The following is a 24,009-nucleotide window of genomic DNA, read 5'->3' as shown; positions in this document are numbered from 1 at the left end:
GTGGAGAATATAAAAAACGAAATAAACAAAGACAATATAATAGTAGAAATTAGAAGAGCAGAGGCTCTGAGTAGTTGGGCAAAAATGACCAATGAGGAGAAGTTAGATTTTTTTTATAAGCAGACTTAACTCTCATATTTTAGATTGGCATTGTAGGACATTTAAAGATAAAAGGAAAGCTGCTTTAACGTTTGAAATCTGGAAAAAGGAAGTGGAACAAGAATTTGAGAATAAAACATTGCTTTTTGACATTTACAATATGAAGCAAAAGGAAGAACAAAAAGTTGTTGATTTTATCAAAGATGTAGTTTCTAAATGTAATGAAAATGAAATTTCCAATTTTGACAGAAGAAAAATTATTAGATCAGGAGTAGATAAAAAGTTAAAAATGATTAAAATTTTTCTTACGACCCAATATGAGATCAACAAAGAATTTTACGAAATATTAAATGAGATGGAGAACGAAGCATTATTGAATATCAAGTTGGCTGGTTTAAGACTTATTAAACAGAACCAACCAAATACATGCTTTAGATGCAGAAGGCCAGGACATTTAGCTAAGGATTGTAGGGTGAATCGAAATAATAAACAGGCTAATGATGATCGAAGGAATATTAATGAGATTGAAAAGGATAGTCAGGAAGTAGATCAAAGCTTTATTACGAATAAAAATAATTTTATTTATGTTGGGACTAAAAAAGTCCCCGTGGTTTTTGATTCGGGTGCGGCCTACAACTTTATCTCTCTTCAAGCTGTCTATGATTTAAAATTGAAACTCAATAAGAATATGAATGTTTTGAAATTTTTCACATGTCTTGAAGAAGAATTTCTAGTTGAAAACCATGTTATTGTGGAATACAAATATGGTAATAGAATATTTAAAAGCAGAATGTATGTTTTACCTAAAGTTAAAAATTTTAAAATGTTAATAGGAAAAGATGATATTTGTAAAGTTTTTCGACAACCGAGCAATAGAATTTGTGAGATCAATACTAAACCAGGAGAGAAGGTAATAGAACACGTTTATAGTTTACCAAAGAAATTGGAGGAAGGAATACAAAACTCTATAAATGAGTTATTAAAAAACGGGCATATAAGGAAATCTAATTCAACATGGCTAAATAACCTTAGGCCAGTGATCAGACCGGATGGATCCATAAGAGTTACTACAAATTTAATAGCGCTCAACAGATTGGTAGATCTAGATAATTATTCCCTCCCCAATATTGAAAGACTTATATTCAGTCTTAGAGACATGAAATATTTTTCAAAAATTGATTTAAAAGATGGATTTTTTCAAATTAAATTGGCTGAAAAAGACAAACACAAAACTGCTTTCAGATTTAATCATTTATTATACGAATGGAACGTAATGCCCATGGGGGTATAAAATGCACCAGCCGTTTTTCAAAGGTTTATGGACAACGTCCTTGAAGAAGAAATAGGGAAAAATTGCTTTGTCTATGTTGATGACATCCTTATTTTTGGTAGAAATGAAGAAGAACATGATACAAGCTATACAAAGGTTATTAACAAGCTACAAAAATATGAGCTACGAATTAACGAGTCAAAGACTATACATAAAAAAGAGAACATAGAATTTTTAGGCCATGTTATTGAATATAACAAGATAAAGCCGAAATTTTCTGCTGAACAAGGAATTGAAAATATAGAAAGACCAAATAATAGAAAATCTTGTGAGGAATTTTTAGGATTGATTAATTACTATCGTAAATTTATTCCACAATGTTTAATCATTGCCGGGCCATTGTATGATTTACTTAAAAAGGATGTTGTATTTAAGTGGGAAGATGAAGAAGAAAAAGCTTTTAAGAAATTAAAAAGTATATTGAGATCACGCGTGGTTCTATCCCAACCCGATTACAAAAAACCTTATATTTTGGAAACAGATGCATGCCAGTCAGGAATAGGAGCTATCCTCTTACAGGATCATGGAAGTGGTCCAGTACCAATTGCTTATGCTTCAAGAAGATTGTTACCTGCTGAGATAAACTATGGAATCAGCGAAAAGGAATGTTTAGCGATGTTATGGGGGATGGAACATTTCAGATATTTCCTCTATGGAAATGAATTTACTGCAGTCACTGATCATAAGGCCCTAGAAGCACTAAATAGGGGAGAGATAAAATCTTTGCGGATCCAACGATGGTTAGACAAACTTAGTGAATATAATTATTGTGTTGTATATAGAAAAGTAACAAACATTCCACATGTGGATTGCTTATCCAGATCACCAAGACAAGAAATATTAGAGATTAAAAATCTAGAATTAGAAATGACTGAGGAAGACAAAAGAAAAATTATCCGTGATAAACACCTAGAACTTGTCCATAGAGGTCATAAAGCAGTTCAAAATGAACTTAAAAAGAAATACGATTGGAAAGATATGGAAAAATTGACTAAAAACGAGTTAAAGAGGTGTATTCGGTGTAAAATGTATGATCCTAAAAGAGGGAAAAGAATTTTATTTGTAAAGTCACATGCAATTGGAAAGAAAGTAGCAATAGATATTATTGGTCCAATTAACAACCAATATATCGTGTCTGGGATTGATTACTTTAGTCGATTCGGATTTGGAAAGGTACTAAGTTCCAGGGAGAGTAAGAAAATTATAAAATTTTTAGATATGATAAATCAAAAAATTAAGATACATAAACTAATTTTAGATCAATCGAAAAAAACCTAAGTAAAGAAGTAAGATGTTGGGCAGCAAGTAATAATGTCGAATTACATTATACCTCACCATTTCACCACCAGTCCAATGGAAGAGTGGAAAGATTTAATAGGACAATACAAGAAGGAATATACAAACAAGAGGGAAAAGAAAATCTTAAAATTAAACTTTTAAAGGTTTTAGATGTATATAACAATATATATCATAGCAAATTAGGTATGTCTCCGAATGAAGCTTTAACCCTACCAATTTTCAAAAGGTGAAGGAAAAACAATATGAGGAGATACTAAAATTTAATGAAAGAAATAAAAACCGAGAAACCGAACCACAATTTTCAGAGGGAGATAGCGTTATTATAAAAACGGAAACAGGTGTCAAAAAGGGAGAACCCAAATTTAAGGTTAGAGGTTTAATTTATAAAGTTTTAGAAAACAACACATATCTGGTGAGGACAGGAAACAAAACTATTAAGCGACATTCTTCTCAGCTGAAATTGATAATAGACGAATGTTTTTAAGAGGGGGATGTTGAGATTTAAAAAATTATATTTTATACCTTTAATTTTAATATCAATATGTTTAGGAACAACCCTTTAAATTGACGATTGAGACTAATGGCCAATTCAAAGTTCAACATTACTTGTTATGCTATTTTTTGATTGCATGCTATGATGCAATTTTTGGATTTTGAGAAATAATTTTTTAATTAAGTAGAGTCTGCAAATAGGATCTACAAATGCTTTTACATATACGAAAGTTTTTCGAGATAGTGAAGAGTTGCTATGCCGTCAACTCCTCTATAAATTCACGGGAAAATAGTCGTTAATGTTCATCGTTTGAACATTATTGAATCATATTGAAATTAATTCTGTGAGGATCACCGCGGACTCTTGTGGGATCACAAAAATTTTTACTTTCTGAACATCAGTGATGTACTCATGGCCATTATTTCTAACAGTGTTTTATCGACCTATAATGATAATAATCGTAAAAAGCGAGTTTATAGACTTTTTTTTACCACATAGACAGCTATTAACACACACTTACAAACAAATTTTCTTATGTTAGAGGTATTTTAAAAACTATCTATGGACGTTTACACATAAAAATATTACTGTCGTATCTAGTAGCACTGTTCCTTTGAAACAACCCTTTAAATTGACGATTGAGACTAATGGCCAATTCAAAGTTCAACATTACTTGTTATGCTATTTTTTAATTGCATGCTATGATGCAATTTTTGGATTTTGAGAAATAATTTTTTAACTAAGTAGAGTCTGCAAATAGGATCTACAAATGCTTTTACTTATACGAAAGTTTTTCGAAATAGTGAAGAGTTGCTATGCCGTCAACTCCTCTATAAATTCACGGAAATATAGTCGTTAATGTTCATCGTTTGAACATTATTGAATCATATTGAAATTAATTCTGTGAGGATCACCGCGGACTCTTGTGGGATCATTTCACGATATATACTTTAAACCCTCAAAATCGACTTTTGAATCCATACATCTTATATCGTCCAACAAAAAAGTGTTTACACAGACCTTTTTATAAACATACGTCTGTAAAATCGCTCCCCTTTCTTACCCACTAGATAAAAGAGGTAAGTTGTACTGAACAAAATGTGAAATGTAAACCTAGGACATCATATACATGTTTATCCTACATCTATATTTAGAAGAATTATACAAGGAATCACAGGCAATGTATTCTTTGTGGACTGTTTGTTATCTAACAGTCTGAGAAGAATTTTTGTATGAAAAATGTTTATTTATCTTTCTCGTTCTCACACCCCTCGAGGCATGATTTCTTTTTATATTTATGGGCGGGAAAATATTTTGATTTTCCCTCCAAAAATATTGATTTTTACCTTTAAAAATATTGAGATTTTCCCTCCAAAAAACACCAAAAAAAGTAAGAGAATACTCATAGAATAGCTTTCTCTTGGTCCCCAGAGAGTTCTTAGAACTACCATAAGTTTGTCTCTTAGTATCTAGCTTAAAAAAATAATATACCAAGTCGGAACCACGTAGTCGCATACGTTTAAGGAAATTTTTCTTTGAAATTCTTGCGAAAAAAGAGTCTCAGCAATTAAAGCTTAGTAATATATTGCTTCGTTAAATACATGCGCGCCATATAGAACTTGCTAGTTGTGTTTTAATTTACAAAATATTTAGACAATGAAATACTAGCTCTATAAGTTAGCATAACAGCTTATTTTAGCATCAACCACAAAAGCAAACGCATATTTTACCGATTTAATTTCCGTCTCGTAGAATTTACATCTGCACCATGTGCGAAAATCAAATCAATAAAAAAAACAGTATATTTTTTTTTCTTGGCATATAAAGGACGTTGTAGAATAAAAAACAGGATTAAAACTTAATTAAAATATACAGAAGATGTTCAACTTAAGGGAAGCTAATGGAAATGTAACATAGAGAAGAGAAACACAGATTGTAATTGTTGAGATTTAAAAAATTATATTTTATACCCTTAATTTTTAGAATAAATATATTTAGTCATCATTATTATTGATTTTTATAACTAAACTATGTCAACGTTAAGTCTTAACACTGTAATAGAAAAAAATGTCTAAGTATAAAACTATATTTTTAGATAAAAAACCTTATTGAAAAAATATATCACTATTTTTGGTATTTCTTCGATTTTTGACAGTTGGTTTTTAATTATATGTGGAATATGGAAATATTGATAGTCTATTTTTTACTTATAATAAATCACTTAATGGTATTTATTACAAAAAATCTATTTATTAGAACCATATTTGAGTTTTAATTTTTTTGTCTAGGATCATAAATAATTGTTTGGAGTTCTTTATGTGGCGCTATCTTTAGTGTAACATTTAACATCATATACAAATAAGAAGAAGTTAACTGCTTTATCTGTTAAAATTCGCAATGCCAGATACTAAACAAACATAAGTATTATTATATCAAATGTATTATTTGCATAAAAAAGATCTTGTGTATTTGATCCCCGTAAAAAAAATTAAATTTATAACAATTTCAATCGACATAAAAATGTTTAAAACTTGTCTCAAAGGATTTAATATTTATTTATAAGATATTTCGGTATTATACTAAACAAGAGGTCTTATTTTACAAATTTAGTTGTTATTTTAATGTAAACAACATTTTTTTAAATCATCAAAGAAGTTAATATGTCATTATAGTGATAACTGTTATTCTTTTTCCTATCCTATTATATTTAAATTATCATCACACAAAACCAATCTCCTTTTTTTTTGTAACAATGATACGTCACATTCTGAAACATTTGACATTTCTACATTTTAGAATCACTTTGTAAGTAAATAAATAAACATGTTTTATACCTCATCATATATGTTTATAAATTTTGTAACATGTATAATTCAAATTTTACAATAATGTGACATACAACACACACTTCTTCTTTTGAATTAAGATTAAATTATACTGGTATAATATTTAATATGACACACTAATTAGTGTTATAATACTAATTTATGAAAATGATAAATTAATTTCTCAACGTTTATAAAGGAGAAAAATCATTGAAAATAACTAATTAATGTACTAAATACTTATGATCGTTTTATCCATAAATATCAATGTACAATGACACATGATTTGTCTCGATGATATTGAAAAATGACATATAAGCCTCTATACTGTCATAAAATAAAATAGCAATTTAGTACGACATATGCAAAATAATTCATAGTCATCATTAATTCATTAAATACTACTCAATATTAACATATATGTTGGTATTTTGTTTATGTAAAACATTTAAATATCAAAAATATTTATATATTATTAATTTATAAATATCATATTAAAAATATAAATGTAATTCAAACAGTTAGAAATTTAAAAAACATAATTTTTACTACTCTACGTTTTTATATCATTTTTTATTTTTTTCCATTTATGGTAAATGATTTATATGATAAATATTTTATCTCCTTTAGGGATATGGCCATAATAATGAGAAAGCAATTATACAGTGAAGCTATAATAGGTTTATTGAAATTGAAGAAAGAGGATAAAAGACCTCCAAACAGGAACAAGAAGACTCGTGTACAAAATTATGTACTCAGAGCAATTTTTAATAGGGTTAAATACCCAACTACGGATGTGAAGAGTGATATAGGCGTACTATTGAATTTAAGCCTAAAGTCGATTAATGTTTGGTTTCAAAATGAGAGACAAACGGTCAAATGTGATAAGAGCGACAGAAACAGAAGTGCCGATATAAGTTCTCAGACCATACTAGAACTATACTACAGGGCCATAGAAATATATAGCTAATAGAAATAAATATATTTTAATAAAAATATTTTTTTTATTCCTAATTTCTTTCTTATTTTTCTTATCAATATCATTAATATACTATATATATCTTTTATATATAGTGTATAAATGATATCGAAGAAAAGAAGAAAGACGGAGAAAACGAAACCAGTGTATACATTCTCATATAGAATCTTATAAAGTTATATGCCAATAGATACAAGAAAAAATAAATGAAGAAGTAGAAAAAACTCAATTGAAACAAAACTTAAACATTGGTACTTATCCATCATTCGACAAGCCAACTGCAACCCCGAATGTGAACAGCCAATAATTCCACCGAAATACGGAATTAAGGGCAGGGATATATAATTTTTTTCTATTTATATTTTTCTAAATTAAAAATATCAACAAATAAAAATGATCACTAAAGTGTTAATTCTGCATACAAATATCTTCTATTTCTTTTAACTTTTATGTTTTTAATTTTGAAATTTTATAGCGTCAATTTAATAAACAATACATATAATTCAAAATATGTAAACTTACACAATAGTGTAAAAACAAGAAAACATGTTATTTTACAATAACAAACTTTTGTAGAAAATTTTAATTTTGGAACATATTTAATACTCATATTTTGATTTTTGACATTTTTATTAATTAATATAAATATTATAAAAGAATCAAAAATGTGTCAATTTAATGTTGTATGTGATTTGAATGAAATTCATGTAGTAATTTTAAATATGAATATTGTCAAATGTTTGTTTACAGTGATGTTATTTTGTTAAATTAGAAATGAATTCAAAACAAATTTACTGAATAATATGAAAAACACGTTTTTGTAGTAAAAACTAATAAAATGTTATTTACTTACATCTTTTTACAATTACATTAAGATTACATTCTTGAAGAATAATGTGTTATATATTGATCAGTAAAAATTTATTAGAATTTTATTTAGAATTAAAGAAGACATTTATTTTTCTGTTAGACGCTGTTTTCTGTAAGTAGATGTGAATAGCTTTTGTTTGTGTAGGTAAGATGACAAAATATGAATAAAGGTTAGAAGAATAATATGTCGAATGTCAATATGCATTAATATTTCTGTGATTGATCATAATAATAAAATAAAAAACGAAATAACACAATATAGCTTTCCGTATTTTAAAAAGATTATATCAGATTATAATATATTTATTTGAAAATAAAAGCTCATATTATTGTTCATAAGACATTCGTCTCATTATATGTTGCTGTTGTTTTGATAATAATTTCAAAAACAATATAAGTTCAAAATATCAATTTATTAAATCATTTTTTTTTAAAAAGGCAAGTTCTCTGATATTAATAACAATTTAAGAATTATGAAAAGAATTATCTCTATTTAATAGCTATTTGTGCGTTTTCCTTGATCTTTAGAATTAAAATTGTTTCCTATATATGATGGATGATAATTGATTTTAGATTAATTTTGTATAAATTCCGCAGTAAATTAACATAGACAACTGTATAATAAGACATATGATGGTATCAATCAGTATTAAAGTCTTACAGGCGGCAATGGTGCATTATTATAGTTTACAACTAGATACGGCCATATGTGGTATCTGCAGTACTAGTTATGATATTATAAGCTTTAACTTATTTACTATGTATGATTTACAAGTTCTTCTGATGCACGACAAGATTAAAATATAGTATTTTATAAAAATATCTAATTAGAAGCTAAGCAATGTCAAGAATACAATTTGTCAAGACCATAAATGACATTGTTTAGACCGGGTTATCTAAGAAAACATTATCTCTTGTTCCAATTTGTTTTTAAGAAGAATTAATAATTGCATTAATGTATGTTTTTTGTTTTTTTCGTAGGCAGTGACTGTACACTGAAATTTATGTCTCTGCTAAGGAAATTCAGAAGCTTAAACGCTTGTCAGAGCCTTTACCAAATTATTCTGATTCTTTTCTAAAATAAATTAATAACAGAAATAAAATAATAACATTGTTATCATATACTTAAAAGTACAGAATATTCGTAATATTTTCATCTTATCTTTTAAGTTTGTTTGATTGAATATCTCATCCTTTGCCATTAAATTATCATAATTAAATGCAAGAATTATGTTGCTATTTATGTTATTCTTAATACTTTAATCCAAGCATTGTTAATCATAAGGTCAGACATATTTTCATTAAAGGTTTAAATTTACTAATTATTATAGGTCATAATGGTCTTATTAGTAGTTTAAGTACCAGGTTTCTATAACAGTTCATACTAAAAAACTTAAATTTTTTTATACGTATGATATGATGATTTCTAAGAAACATTTCTAGTTTAATTATATGCATACAATATCTATATCTAATTATAATTTATCTTTGACAAATGATGATTTAAATTTGAACCTAAATAAATTTCTCTTATTGTATAGTAATCTTTCTTGTTATTCATTATTTTGATTGCTTTTTATACTGAATACCAAATTGGGGCATATTTAGAATTTAATAAATTCGTTGAAATATTCAATAATTGTCAACTCATCCTCAAAAACTCTCTGCTGCTTATTGCCTTGGCTCCAAATTCATCTACATTCTTATCTCTAAAAATATGAATTTCTTATTTATATTTTTAATACTAAATGTCAAATATTTCACAGTTCATAATAAATGTATAAATTAATTTCAGTAGATACCTTATCATAGCTAATTTAAATATGTTCATAATTTTTTATAATGATGAATTATAATAATCTTAAGTATGTTTGGTCATTTTTAGGGAATAATTTAAAAAAATAAAAATCATTTTTTTAATAATTATAAATAAGGTATAAAAATTTGCAATAAAAAATCCGTGTTCGATCTTATTTGCATGTTATTTATATATTCTTAGAGCTTTAACTTGTAACATCTAGCATATATTTAGTTGTTTTTCTGAAACACCTTAGACAGCCACTTTTGATGTTTAGTCCGAATACTTTCTTAAATGCCCTAATTAAATACAAGCCTTTATATACTATAATAGAAATTTAATAACTTGTTAAAAGTAATAAAACTGTAGAATTAATAATACCGCCAACATAATAATTTATTGACTATACATATAATTTTTTAATTTAGATTATTACATCATAACTATTTTCTTAATAGATATTAGAGCTTTAATATTTTCAGTCGTAAAAATTCTTTCACTTAAAAAACGATCTACATTAGTATTATGATATTAGTGGTTGATTGTATTATAAAATAGTAATAGGTGTTATAGCATTGAATACTTGATGCTAAAAACATTGAAAGATGATTGATTAAACAGAGAAAATAAGCGTGAAAGAAACACAACGGCTAGTATACTGAAGAAGTTAAAAAAGAATATATTTTATGAGATTTTTCGGCATGTAAATTTATCAAGCCATATACCTATTAATAACGGTATTAATATATCTGTCGAAAAATGAAATAAAAAATACTGACTATATTATAATAACATATATTTTTAGGTGTTGCTATCTTAAACCGCTATTCATCTTCAAAAATGTTATTTGTCATGGAAACAATAATAATAGTTTTGTTGTTTAGATTCAATAGAAATAGTGTAGGTTGCAGAAATCGGCAACTAAAAATTTTGAATTCGAAAACTTTTGGAATTAAAAAATGACCATTTAGTGTCCCGTTAGTTATTACGATTGCTCAATGAAATATTAGAAATTTCTAAGAGATTAACACAAATGAAATTGGAATAAACGTTTAAAAAAACACAGGGAAGCATATCCTGAAATAAAAATGCAAATATTTCAACCGCAGTCAATTTATCTTCGTAGTTACTAAATATCTTTAATAAATTTAAAATATAATTTGTAATAAGATTAAATATAAAATACGCTTTCTAAATTTTTTAATGTATTAGTTTCTATATTTTATTTCTTAATTACCTTTGATTTTCACTTCGAGAATAAAAAGAACTGCCTCCACCGAGGATCGAACTCGAGACCTCTAGTTTACTAAACTAGCGCTCTACCACTGAGCTATAGAGGCTTAAAAATTTTTAATATATATACTAACACATTAAAAAGATATGAAAATAGCTATTTTGCATAATATTTAAGTTTATGGTTGTTAGATTAAAATGTACATGAATAATTTAAATCGTATAAATATTTTATTTTACTCTAATTTATAAATACTAAATTGTTTTTTATTATTTTTTTTTACTATATTCATATTTCATACTTATTTTTATAAACCTCTGCTCTTTTTATTATTTCCTCAGGCACACCTGCAAGTTTCGCCACATAAACCCCATTCGAGTCTTCACATCTCCCTTCTTTAAGTTTATACAAAAACACCACTCTTCCTCCTTTTATCATCGTATTCATAAATCCATGACTATACTTCATCAATATTAAATTATGATAATGTGTACTAAACAGTACACGACATTTTATCTCTTCTAATTTTTTAAGTACTGCTCTCGCTATACATTCCCCGTCTTTTGTACTAGTTCCTCGTCCTAATTCATCCATTATGACTAATGATCTGTTTGTCGCGTTTTTTAGTATATGACATGTCTCATTTAATTCTACCATAAAAGTCGACTCGCCTCGTCTCAAATTGTCACTGGCGCCCATTCTTGAATATAATTTGTCAAATACGGAACACTCAAATTTACTGGCTAGTACGTTTAGACCCATTTGGTATAGAATTATATTTAGACAGAGTGATCTCATGAATGTAGATTTCCCTGCCATATTTGATCCTGTTAGTATTAAGATATTATTGGATTCTTTATAATTATTTCTTATATATTCTTTATATATTGGATTACCCATATTTTCTACATTTAATATGTTTGATTCAACTGGTACACATCCTTGAATTTTTAGGTTGAATTTTACACTTGAAATTAAGCAGTCTAAATCTGATAGATCGTTTATAATGTTAAAGAATAAATCTTCACTTTTTAAGAAGTATGAAACTGCGTGATTGAATAATTTCCCATTTGCCTGGAAGATTTTTTCTTCTAGAATTTGGAATTCAGAAATTAGACTTCTAATTTCTGTAGTATAAAATCTATTACAAGATTTTGTGGAACTCACCAGGAAGTAATTATTAGTATCATTTTTACTTATTACACTATCTTGATCACATACTTTATTATTTATGTTCTTAGGCACCTCCAGTTGGAATATTTCTTTTCCTACATTTTTATAATTTATTTCTTTACATTTCAGTTTAATTTTTTCCTTTTCTAAAATTTCGTCAAATTTTTTTATTATATTTTTTTTATCTTCCAGTAGTCTTGAGATTTCTTCTGAATTATTTTTTCCCGGTACAATTTCGTCATCTTTTATTTTGTAGTTTAAATTGTAATCTTTTATAAAATTTATCAATTTTGTCCTATTTATAAATTGATATTTTTCACCTGTTTTGATTTCTACAATTTTGTTTATAAATTCGTTGTGTTTTGTTTCTTTCAAATTTGTTTCATTGTAAATTTTTGCTCGTTTCTTCCCACTATCTCCGTCTCTATCCTTTATATTTATACTATTATCATTATTTTTATCTTTGTCATTTATTTTATCACTAAATATCTCCATAATGATCTCATATATTTTTATTATTATCTCTGTTTTTTTTATTATCTCTTTTAAATCTTTAAATTTCCCATTCCCGCTCCGTATTTTACTAAATCCTCTTTCTAAATCTCCAAGTTCTTTCATATTTTTCTCTATATTTTCTATATCTTTTTCCCCTATAATTTTTATAAGTTCTTGTCTTTCTTTTATTTCTTTATAATTTCCAAAGGGTGTCATCATCCAGTTCATTAGTTTTCTCTGCCCGAAGGGTGTACTACAATAATTTATAAGTTTAAATAAAGTTTTATCGTGTTCTGTACTGATTAAGTCCATGTTTTTTATAGTATTTGAGTCTAGAGATAGACCAGATGAGTCAGAGTCTAAGTTTATAAATTGACAAGAATTTAGAGATTTTTCTCTTTTTAGATATTTCATATAGTTATATAAATATCCATAGCACATACTACTACTACTAATATTACAATTAGTATCACTAGTAGTAGTAGATATTTCTGCTTTTATGAAGTTTTTTAAGAAATTATATTTCCTTTTTGAAATATATTCCTTGATCGTGTATTTTGTAGATATTGTTTTCAGAGTGTTCAAATTTTCATCATCTGTAAAAGTTTTACAAAATATTTTATTAGTTGAAGCATCAAATAACATAATATCAAAATTAAAAGAAGTATCGTCAGAAATATTTGTTGTATTTTCATGTATTACTAATGTACACACAGAGTCATTTGTTTTTAAATGATTCATATCTGCTACTGTCCCTTGTGTTATAACTTCTTTCAACTCTCTTTGTAATATCTTCTCTTTATCATCTTTCATCTTTTTACTCACCATATTATCAAGTTGGTCGACTCTGGCTATTTTATACCCCGCTTCTAGAAATTTACAAATCCAGTCATCGAGGCTGCTCTCAGGGAACCCTGCCATACGCATGTTCACCCTGTCAGTGATCCTGAAATTAAAGAGCCTTGAAGCGATGTCCGCGTCATTTTCGTATAATTCGTAGAATTTTCCTTTTTTAAAAAAGACGACAGTGTCGAAGTAGTCCTTTTTGATAGACCAGAATTGTCTCTCAAAGGGACTTAGGGTTTGTAAGTCCGAGGGGGAGATGAATAAAGAAGATTTGTCGTAATTTGGACTTGTGGGTGAATTACCATTTTTATCTTTGATATCCTTTAGGAAGTTATATCTTCCACCAGATTCCATATTTCTATTATTTGTACTATTATTATTACTATTATTAGTACTAGTATCATTATTATTTCTATTATATGTATCATTAATAATAGTACTATTATTAGTTATTATGGTGTCATTTATGTTGCCCTCTGTTGATGACTTGAGTATCTTCTTGGGACTGTCAAGTGAACTGAACATTTCCTCCTCACTCGTAGAGAGAAGAAATTCTTCCTTTTTTTTCTCAGATTGTTTTTTTATAAAATCCTTCAAATTATGCATCCTTGAAATTTGGGCATATATTTATATTTAAATAAAATGAACTATAATTAAATAAGATTTAAATAAAATCTACTTTATTAAATAAAACAAACATTATTTAAATAAAACAAACATTAAATAGTGAACTATATTACATTATATTTGTTTAAATATCATTTATTTTGGGTTAGAAGAATACATTATTATATACTTCATCTTCTTCTTCTTTTTCTTTACTTTTCTTTTTACTCATCTCTTTACTAGTGCTCTCTATCTTTTTTATAGTCTGCTTCGCTCTCTCAATCAACTCATTCTTCTTCCCCGTATGATTAAGCCCAAACTCCCTCATTAATAATTTCAACTGATGCACTGTCACATTACTAAAGTCTAATTCACTGACTCTCCTCTTAAAATTACTTATAATCATTTTATATTCATCATTCATCTCTTTACTACTATTAAGAAATAATGGTAAGATGCTATTATTAAAATCTCTATTTAATACATCAGAGCCTTGGATATAATCAAGGCTGGAATATTTAGAAGGATGAATTAGAGACTTAAAATCATCTTGAGACTGGTTTATATACTGCCAGAGGACAGGGTTACTCTTTCTCTTCTTTTTATACATCCAGGATGAATCAAAGTCATCAGGGAGTTTATAAGAGGGTCTATGAGGGGACTTATAGAAATTTGAGATGTTTAAGACGGGTCTGGATTTAGTGAAGAAAGACTGGGTAGAGTCATGACTGAAGGGATTATTACTCTGGACATGGACTGGATTAATCTGAGAGAAGTCATCGGCGAATATGTCGTCATTATTCTTTAAATCGTGGTCGATGTACAAATTAGAGTCATTTAGTTTGGGATCATATTGATCAGGGAGTCTATCTAATTTGGGATCATTCGGGCTTGGGCGACTTGGTATTTGTTGATCGGAGGATCCTGTATCATTAAATCTGTGTTCATTTAGAATTGATTCCTTTGGTCTTTGTTCATTTAGAATTGATTCGTTTAGTCTTTGCTCATTAAATGGCATTTGATTTGGTCTTTGCTCATTAAATGGCATTTGATTTGGTCTTTGTTCATTAAATGGCATTTGATTTGGTCTTTGTTCGTGATATCTTTCTTCATGATATCTTTGTTCACTTAGTATATGACTATTTAGTCGCGGGTCGTTTAGTCTCGGGCCTACACGCAGAGCATTTAGTCGCGGGTCATTTATTCTTGGTCCTACTCTTAGGTCATTAAATCTCTGTCCATTCATTCTCGGGTCATATTGTCTTAGGTCATTGAATCTTGGCTCAAACATTCTCTGATGATGAAATCTTTCATCTCCATACCTATTATCAACTAAATTATGTTTATCATCTCTTCTTTCATCTCTTCTTCTTATTACTTCTCCTATACTGTTAAATTGTTCTAATATCTCATTATCTTCTCTACTACTATAAGGCCTCATATCTTCTATACTGTACCCATTCGTCTCTTCTGTAGTCTCATAATTATATGGTTCATTATTGAATACTGGGTCTAGTAAGTGATCTTTTTTCCTTGGTCTACCTCTAGAAGGCATTTCTATAGGTTTATCATTCTGTTTCTCTTCCATAGTGTGTTGATTGAAACTATGTTAAATATTGAGAATTAGAAACAGTGTTTCATAACAAATAATGAAACATGTATAGACAAGACTACAAATATAATTAGATTTATTTAGTTATATTGTCTAATAAGTTACTACTTATCTTTTTATAATCTTCTTGTAATTTTATTGAATTATTAATCTTCATCTTATTATTATATTCTGATTTAATAGATATTTCTATATTCCCAGGTCTGAAGTTTATCTTAAACATCTCTAGTAAATCCAAAAAAATCAAATTGATCTCTCTGAGCATATCAAGAACTTCATAATGTGAAAAAAGAAAAGAAGAACTTTTTAGAGACCACTTGTCTCTGATTGTATTCTTACTTATGTATAATTCATACACATTCATATTCTTAATAACATACACTTGAAAGACTAGAGGCCTGAATGGTCTGACCCAAATGCCTTCTATGTGGTTCAGCTGGATCTTCTCTAATTCCAAGATCATGTACAACTTGATATTCATAAATGAGGAATAAACAAAGATGAAATCTTATAAAAATCAAATTAAATAAGATTCAAATTTGATTTTTAAGTAACTTGAAACATATTCTTGCATAAATGAATAAAACTCAAGATAAGAATCAAATTAGAAAAGATACAAAAATCTTGTTACATTTTAAAACATTCTTAAAGAAGAGTAGAGATTGTATTTTCTCATGGTCAATTATAAGTAAAAGCCTTGAAGACTAGAATTTAGTCAAGGCAAAGTATACGCACATGACGTAGGGAAACTATGTCAATTTTAAACTCAAACAAGAGTAAAAAGCTACAGAAAAGCTTTTTTAAAATTTGCACACACACAATAGATTTCTACTGGTGTAATAAATATTATATAGTTTAAATATATTTCTTTTTATTATATTCCTTTTTCTCTTAATATATTCTTCTTAACTTCTTCTCTCAGTTTATTTTTAAACCTCTCAAAATCATTACTAGCTCCTCCTTCTTCTTTCTTATTCTCAATCAACTTGACTATTTCTTCACTACTAAGATTCTTAATATCATATACTTCATCTAGTAGTATAAGAGACGAGACGGGGCATACTTCATTCTCGCCATTAGATTTCTTTAAGACCACGAATGTACTGTCAATAATGCCAATGATAATAGCTTTGATATTTCTTTCTTTTTTTATTATGGGGGCGACGAGTCTACCGAGTTCTATAAATTTCATAGTGAGGGTAAGAAAAAAAAAAGAAAAATAAAAAGAAAAGATTTAGTAAGAAAAAATATATTGTAGTAGAAGATTTAGCATTAAAAATATATTGTAGTAGAAGATTTAATAGTAAGAAACATTTTTTTAAATAGTTATGTCTACTTATAGACAGAATTAAATTGGTCTTTAAAAAATCACTTGTCCCATATTTGGCGCTCCTTAAATTCAAAATCACAGGGGTTAAAAAAATCAAAAAAAGTAAAAACAAGAAACATTTATTCTAACAAGAGTATTCTGTTATCAGTTTCTGCATAAGTATCAGAATTCTTCTCTTTTAAATATTTAGATCTAAATTAAAACTCGTATATAAAACCTTCCATGTTTACCTTCATTATTCCTCTTCTTGTTCTCAATTCGGTCTTCAAATGACTCCACAGATTCTCTATTTTGTTAGTATGTTGTCCATTGTCGTTATTAAAACCAACACTATGATTAACGACTTCATGAACAGATTTGAAATCGCGAACAGCAGAATGATACTAAGCAACCCCATCAATTCTTATTGTAGTTCCTTCTACTACATACTCCCTAAATAGATCTAACATTATAGGGTCAGTCCTATTAGGAACTATTTTTAAGAAGCAATTGTTGCTTTCATTTTCTATACCTCCGACTAGCCAAGTCGTCCCAGGGATGTCTTCTTCTTCTGTCGTGGGATTTGTTATTATACGACCTCCACATATTGCTGTCTCGTCGACTTGAATAGTAATTCTCGGCCCACCTATTCTTACAAAAAATGTATTTATTTCATTTTTTTATTTTTTCTAGGATAAAGCCCTTAAAAGAAATGTAGGTGGACTCGGAGACCTCACATGTTACTGAGACCATTGTGTTGGTCATTTTCGTCACCCAGCAATACAACATTCTCAAAGTATGTGCGTAATCATCCTGGACTTTTGTAGAAAAGTGCCCTTTTTATTGCTTTTTCGCTTTTTGAAGCTATTTGTACAATAAAAGCAGATTCCTCCCAAGTAGTTTTTAGATTTTACTTGGTTCATAAAACAACCACAGTCACACTTTATAGTATTTCTGTAAAAGTTTAAAGCCTTTAAGTACTCTATAGCTGCTTCTTCTTCAACAAATATTATGCTGTAGAGATTTCTAACTTGCATTAGGGGTAAAAAATTAAAATTCACAAAATCGCTTTCCTTAAATTCAAAATCATAAGGGCATTTGTAATTTTTTTGTAGAATGTTTACAATACATGTTCGTAAATTTTTTAATTTTTTTAACCCCTGTGATTTTGAATTTAAGGAGCGCCCCATATTTAAGCACTATACTAAGATCCCTAGAATTTTAAAGATCGATTTATTTAACATGCCGCGAATAGATCTATTGCATACTTATTTAAGATTTACTAAGTTAATTTATCATTAATCTTAAATACTTCTAGCACAACTTGCCCCGGTATCGCTCATGGGATTCACCTCTTCACAACTTTGGTTTCTATGGAATCATTTATGTTTTTTAGCTTAATTCCCCTTTGCCGACACCACTTTTTTAACAGTCGCCATATTCGCTAGTGCGTATAAAGCTCTAGCCATTTATTCCTATTTCTTGATCGTATCCTCGTCATAGTTATAAAGAGATGAACTCTAGAGTTTGGCAAATAATAGACTGAATGTATGCTTCAAAGTAGACCTGGATTTTCAGCTCCCCGTTGTATTTTAAGTGATATTTGGTCACCACTCCATCCCATGTCCTTGCTTAAGGAACTATTCTTGTCCGAGATTTATGTATTTTACAAGAAGGTCATATTTTCTCAGTTTTTCATTCTCTACTATAAAAAGTTGCTCCTGGTTTGTCATACCAACTTCAACTATTAAAATTTCTTTCTTCTTCTTATCAAACACAAGAATATAAAATTATTATAGGCCACCATTATATTAGTAGATATTCTAGTGTCTACATTTATTTACTTATGATATCTTGTACTGAGCCGTAAGTATTTTCTTGTTCTCCTTAAACTCATATTTAATACATAGTAAGAGATGAATGCATCTATGCTCGTTGTGTCTTTCTTATAATCAAAACCCAACATTCGATCACACTTGGTAGCTAAATGATCCACAGAAAATATTTTTATCCTGTAGGAAGCAGTAAATTGATTCGGATCTAGCCTGATTGTTTCCTTTAACCAGCCAGGTGAAGAGTCCCCTTGTTTAATAAATCACTGACCCAAGCCTTAAACTACTTTTTATTGTTTGTCTTTATGTTAATTTTGTTGTAAAGCGCTTCTTTCTATTAAAATCTTCTATAAGAAATCACTTGTCCCATATTTAAGCACTATAGCCCCGATTCCTTAAATTTCAAAGATTATCTCCAAATATTACAATTCTGTTAAATCTTATATATCTAATATAAATCTTATATCTCCCCCCTCTTATGGATGTTACAAGTCTCCAAGTAGAAATAAATCACCTCGTCTTTTTATATTTCACTTCTCTCGGTGTCTTACAGAGAGACAGTATGTCTGAGAATATCAAGGAGACTATGACTGATCTACAAGTAGAATTAAAGAAGTGTATAGAGAGAATTAATAATTTCCTAAAGGAGGACAATCAAGAAGAGACACTAAATAAAAAGGCACTAAATAAAAAGGCACTAAATAAAAAGGCACTAAATAATGAGACACTAAATAATGAGACACTAAATAAAAAGGCACTAAAGGAAGAGGCACTAAAGGATGAGACACTTAATAATGAGACACTAAAGGAAGAGACACTAAAGGAAGAGACACTAAAGGAAGAGACACTTAATGAAGACATAATTGAGTACAGTGAGAAGTATATAGATGAAGGGTATGCATTTATAGACCAGATGCTTAATTAAATATAAATGTTAATTTTTAAAACATAGTATAAATTTAAATCTATAAAATGAAGTTAGTAAGATGATATCTCTTTCAAGTAGTAATATTATTGTGTTCTCTTTCTTCTAAATATGTAAGGTTTCTCCCTATCTCAAACTGTATTTCTTATTTTTTATTTTTCGTCTTTTTTGGATTTTCTTATTTATGCTGAAATAATTTCACAAATTTATAAATCTAAAATACACATAATATTCAAATAACATAAAATAACATAATATAATTTACATATAATATTTTAGTTTATATTTTTTTTGGCCCTCATGATTATAAAGATCAAGATAGACGAAGACTCGTCTTTATCTTTTGATACCACTGATCTCCCCAAAGATTCAGATTTCGATTCTCTCTTCGAAATCATTAAAGACTCGTCTCTGTCATCTTCTTCCCAATTCAAAATCGCCTATGCTTACAAGTCCGAGTACAAGTACTGTAAGCAGATTCTTGATTATATCAAGAGTAGTCCCATACGGGATATTAAGACCAAAGCTACTATTTTCCAAATGAGTCTTGATATGATTCATAATAATGATATTTATGAAGAATCAGATATTTCTTATAATTCTTATTATATTTTATTAGGTTTTAGAAATATAAAAGATAAGGAATATAGTAGAGCTCTTGTTTATTTTAATAAGTGTCAGTATAAATTAGGAATAGAGTTGTGTAATTATTATATGAAGAAAGAGTGTCAATTTACTAATGAGATATTAAGGAGTATGAGTATATTTAATAATAAAGATATGAGTAATTATAAGATAGGGAAGGAGATGTTTAAAAGGAATGTCTCTATAGATTTCTATAACATGATATTTCATGAAAATTTAGATAAGTCAAATTTAGATTTAGATAAGTCTAGTTTAGATTTGAATAAGTCTAGTTTAGATTTAGATAAGTCAAATTTAAATCTAAATCTAGATAAGAGAAATTTAGATGTTCTGTTGAGCATCTTAAGACGAAATATAAATGAAATCTCAAAATTATCTAATTTTGATCTCCAAAATGACACATTCTACTACTTAAAAGGTAAGAAGTACCACTTAGAAGGGGATTACTCTAAAGCTCTTCATTTCTATAAACTGTCTCTAAGTTTAAATGACAATATCTTATCAAAATACAATCTCCAGAGGATTCTCCGGTCTGACGTCATAAATGAAGAATATGACTGTTTAGAGTTTAATAATTTCAAGTATTTTATGATATACCAGAAGTATAAGAATGAAGATATAAAATGTGAAGTGAATAATATAAATCCAGATATAAAGAGATTTATAAATATAATGAGAGGGATAAAGAATAATCCTGAGTCATGTATAAGTAAATATAAGACATTATTAGATAATAAATTAGTAGATAAGAATATAATCCAGAACAACATAATATATTTCAAATATAAAGATATATGTAAATCTAGTAATATTGATTTAACTAATTTAGATATAGATCATTTTAAATCAAATATATCTAAAGATATTTCTAATCATAATGGATCTACTATGATTAAACAAGATGATATTAATTTACTTAAAGATATTTATAATACTAATTCATCAGTATATGTAAAATATAATATATTCTGGTTGACGGGTGATCTAAATTATTATGATAAATCTAATAAATTCAGTACACAAATCTACAACTTCTTAAATCACGGGACTCTGGAATATCTCAAGATTTATGACACACTTGTAAAGGCGTCTACTATTAAGGAATATTCAGAGTGCCTGGGCTCATTCTACGGGGCGAATGGAGTGGCAATATGCTTGACTAAATCCAGGAAGTATAAAGAAGCCCTTAAGATCTTCTACAGTCTAGTAGTAGACTACAGTGACGTATATATAAATATAGGGAATGTATATCTAATAAATAAAGAGATAGATAAAGGATTTATAGAATATAATAAAGTGTATGATAAGACAGAGTATAAGGAATATATAAGAGAGAAGATATATAAGACATATAAAGAGATCAAGAATATAGATTTACTAATAAGAATATACTCTAAGATATCTAACCATAAAAGAGACGGAGATAAGAATTATAAAGACAGATCTAATGAAGATAGATCTAATGAAGAGATACTTGATAGATCTATTGAAGATATTAAAATGTTCATATTTAAGAGACTAATAGATGAGAATAGACTAGAAGAAGCAGAGAAATATAAAGTAGAAGATAAAGAATTAAGAAGATACTACGAGGAGAAAAAAGAAGAAGAAGAGAAGATCAAGAAAGAGAATGAGAGAGCAATAGAAGAACTCAAGAGATATAAACAAGCCCGAGGGAATTAATAAATAAACTACAATAAGATCTAAACTAAAATCTATTTTAAAATAAATCTATTATAAATAAGATCTATAGTAGATAAGATCTATTATAATAAATAAAATCTATTATAATAAATCATATTTTAAATAAAATCTATACCATACAATAAATTATAGAATTATATAAGATTTTGTTCCACCCCATTTTAAATATGGATGAAATTAAGAAAATAAAAGGAGGATCATTTAAAACTTTGAATCTTAATAAAAATCTCCTCTACAACATCCCCTTCTCAAATCCAACTCCAATCCAGAGGAAAATCATCCCTCTGATTCTTAAGCACAAATCTGTCCTGGGAATAGGCAGGACAGGAAGCGGGAAGACTTACTGCTACCTCATCCCGACACTACAAAGGGCACTAGAGAATGAAAATATACTCATAATAGTACCAACTAGGGAATTAATAACACAAGTCAAAAGAAATATAAAATATCTAAGTAGAAATATAAATATACCAGGGACTATAGAAGTAATTACTCCTTATCAATTTACTAGTAGATCTTTTGATCTACTAGTAGTAGATGAAATAGATAGAATTTTAGAAGAAAAAGATTTAAGAAAAGAATTTGAAAATATAAATGAGAAATTAGAATGTCAGAAGATATTCTTTAGTGCTACTAAACCAGATATACATTTAGATATGGAGATAGTAGAAGTAGATAATAAGATAAATGAGAATATAAAATATAAATTCTATTATATACCAAGTATAAGTAAAGAGAGTGTCCTACTGAACATATTATTTAGTAGTAAAGCAGATTTATTTAAATTAGATTTATCTAATAGTAAAGATGTATCTAGTAGTAAATTAGATAGTAAAGATGTATCTAGTACTAAAGATTTAGATAGTAATATTATATATAGTAGTAAACCAGATCTAACTAATTTAGATATAAATAAATCAAATAAAGATCACGATAAACTAGATCAAATTAGTAATAATAAGATAGTTATATTCGTGGGTACAAAATACACTGTGGATTACTTACTAGAAATACTAAAAGACTTCAATTATAAATCAAAAGGGATTTACTCAAGTATGGACACACAAGCAAGACTAAAAAACTACAAAGATTTTATAAATAACAAATTTAACATTCTAATAGTCACAGATTTAGCAGCAAGAGGCTTAGATATTCCACTTCTAGACACAGTAATAAATTACGACTTATCAGATGATAGAACATTCATCCACAGAGTAGGAAGAATCAGAGGAACAGGCACTGCTTATTCATTCGTCACATACCAAGACATATTCCACTTTTATAATATTCAAGAAACATATCTTAAAAATGTAGAACTGGGCACTTTACCCTCAAAAATACTAGATAAATATAATGTAGAGAAATATTTATACTTGAAAAATAAAACAACAAAAGGATATGAAAAATGTCTGAAATTTAGAAATAAAGTGTGTGTACCTGAAGAATATAAAAATAAGATAAATGAGATAGAAATACATAGTGATTTTAAGACTAAAGAATTATTAAATAATAAATTACAGAAACATTTTAATAAGAAGAAAATTAAAGAAAAGAAAATAGAAGAAGATAATAAATTTAGAGATCAGTTTTATATACCTTATAATAGGAAAGATAGTAAAATATATAGTAGTGTGTTTGGGGTGATGAAAGATGACTATGTGAAAGAGAAAAGGGAGAAGTATAATTATAAGAGGGCAAGGACCAAAACAAGAAGTAAATTATAATAAAATTATATTTTGATATTTGTTCTACTATTTATAATTATAGTACTTATATGTTTGATCTACTATTTATTATATTAAATATAGTTATAAACTGTTGATCAAACATATAATTATTAAAACTTATAATGGTAATCTCATATGATTCTAAATTGTAGAGTGTTTTCTTGTACAAAGATATATCGTTATACGAGAAAAGATAGGCCTGTAAACC

The 24,009-nt window shown here is 27.8% G+C and overlaps 8 protein-coding genes and 1 non-coding gene across 11 annotated transcripts; 4 read left to right on the top strand and 5 right to left on the bottom strand.

Annotated features, from left to right (window-relative positions):
* Window positions 1-6,680: 6,680 nt before the first annotated feature.
* On the top strand, window positions 6,681-7,016 carry VNE69_02166 (homeobox domain-containing protein 5; the record flags this gene model as incomplete). Its single annotated transcript, XM_065472717.1, has 1 exon — window positions 6,681-7,016. The coding sequence occupies one exon, from the start codon at window positions 6,681-6,683 to the stop codon at window positions 7,014-7,016; it is 336 nt and encodes a 111-aa protein (XP_065328789.1).
* Window positions 7,017-10,961: 3,945 nt separating this feature from the next.
* VNE69_02905 lies at window positions 10,962-11,033 on the bottom strand. The gene has a single exon. It is a non-coding gene; the product is annotated as a tRNA-Thr (tRNA).
* A 182-nt stretch (window positions 11,034-11,215) lies between these two features.
* On the bottom strand, window positions 11,216-14,047 carry VNE69_02165 (DNA mismatch repair protein MSH6; the record flags this gene model as incomplete). Its single annotated transcript, XM_065472716.1, has 1 exon — window positions 11,216-14,047. One exon carries the CDS (start codon window positions 14,045-14,047, stop codon window positions 11,216-11,218), a length of 2,832 nt encoding a protein of 943 aa, XP_065328788.1.
* Window positions 14,048-14,213: 166 nt separating this feature from the next.
* On the bottom strand, window positions 14,214-15,635 carry VNE69_02164 (uncharacterized protein; the record flags this gene model as incomplete). The annotated part of the gene is made up of 1 exon (XM_065472715.1): window positions 14,214-15,635. One exon carries the CDS (start codon window positions 15,633-15,635, stop codon window positions 14,214-14,216), a length of 1,422 nt encoding a protein of 473 aa, XP_065328787.1.
* A 100-nt stretch (window positions 15,636-15,735) lies between these two features.
* VNE69_02163 (uncharacterized protein) lies at window positions 15,736-16,140 on the bottom strand (the record flags this gene model as incomplete). Its single annotated transcript, XM_065472714.1, has 1 exon — window positions 15,736-16,140. The coding sequence occupies one exon, from the start codon at window positions 16,138-16,140 to the stop codon at window positions 15,736-15,738; it is 405 nt and encodes a 134-aa protein (XP_065328786.1).
* Window positions 16,141-16,533: 393 nt separating this feature from the next.
* On the bottom strand, window positions 16,534-16,851 carry VNE69_02162 (ribosomal protein eL14; the record flags this gene model as incomplete). The annotated part of the gene is made up of 1 exon (XM_065472713.1): window positions 16,534-16,851. The coding sequence occupies one exon, from the start codon at window positions 16,849-16,851 to the stop codon at window positions 16,534-16,536; it is 318 nt and encodes a 105-aa protein (XP_065328785.1).
* A 2,427-nt stretch (window positions 16,852-19,278) lies between these two features.
* Window positions 19,279-19,725, top strand: VNE69_02161 (uncharacterized protein; the record flags this gene model as incomplete). The annotated part of the gene is made up of 1 exon (XM_065472712.1): window positions 19,279-19,725. One exon carries the CDS (start codon window positions 19,279-19,281, stop codon window positions 19,723-19,725), a length of 447 nt encoding a protein of 148 aa, XP_065328784.1.
* Window positions 19,726-20,025: 300 nt separating this feature from the next.
* On the top strand, window positions 20,026-22,053 carry VNE69_02160 (uncharacterized protein; the record flags this gene model as incomplete). 3 transcript variants are annotated; one of them, XM_065472711.1, is made up of 2 exons in its annotated part: window positions 20,026-21,349; window positions 21,387-21,409. In XM_065472711.1, the coding sequence occupies 2 exons, from the start codon at window positions 20,026-20,028 to the stop codon at window positions 21,407-21,409; spliced, it is 1,347 nt and encodes a 448-aa protein (XP_065328783.1). The 3 variants fall into 3 exon arrangements, with proteins under 3 accessions (XP_065328783.1, XP_065328781.1, XP_065328782.1); XM_065472709.1 differs by having other exon boundaries at window positions 20,026-22,053; XM_065472710.1 differs by having other exon boundaries at window positions 20,569-22,053.
* A 188-nt stretch (window positions 22,054-22,241) lies between these two features.
* Window positions 22,242-23,798, top strand: VNE69_02159 (ATP-dependent RNA helicase; the record flags this gene model as incomplete). Its single annotated transcript, XM_065472708.1, has 1 exon — window positions 22,242-23,798. The coding sequence occupies one exon, from the start codon at window positions 22,242-22,244 to the stop codon at window positions 23,796-23,798; it is 1,557 nt and encodes a 518-aa protein (XP_065328780.1).
* Window positions 23,799-24,009: the final 211 nt, after the last annotated feature.

This window comes from Vairimorpha necatrix, chromosome 2 (assembly GCF_036630325.1).
Source record: "Vairimorpha necatrix chromosome 2, complete sequence".
Lineage (NCBI taxonomy): Eukaryota > Fungi > Microsporidia > Nosematidae > Vairimorpha > Vairimorpha necatrix.
The sequence above is the reverse complement of the archived record's forward strand: the minus strand, read 5'-3'. Positions and strand labels throughout refer to the sequence as shown.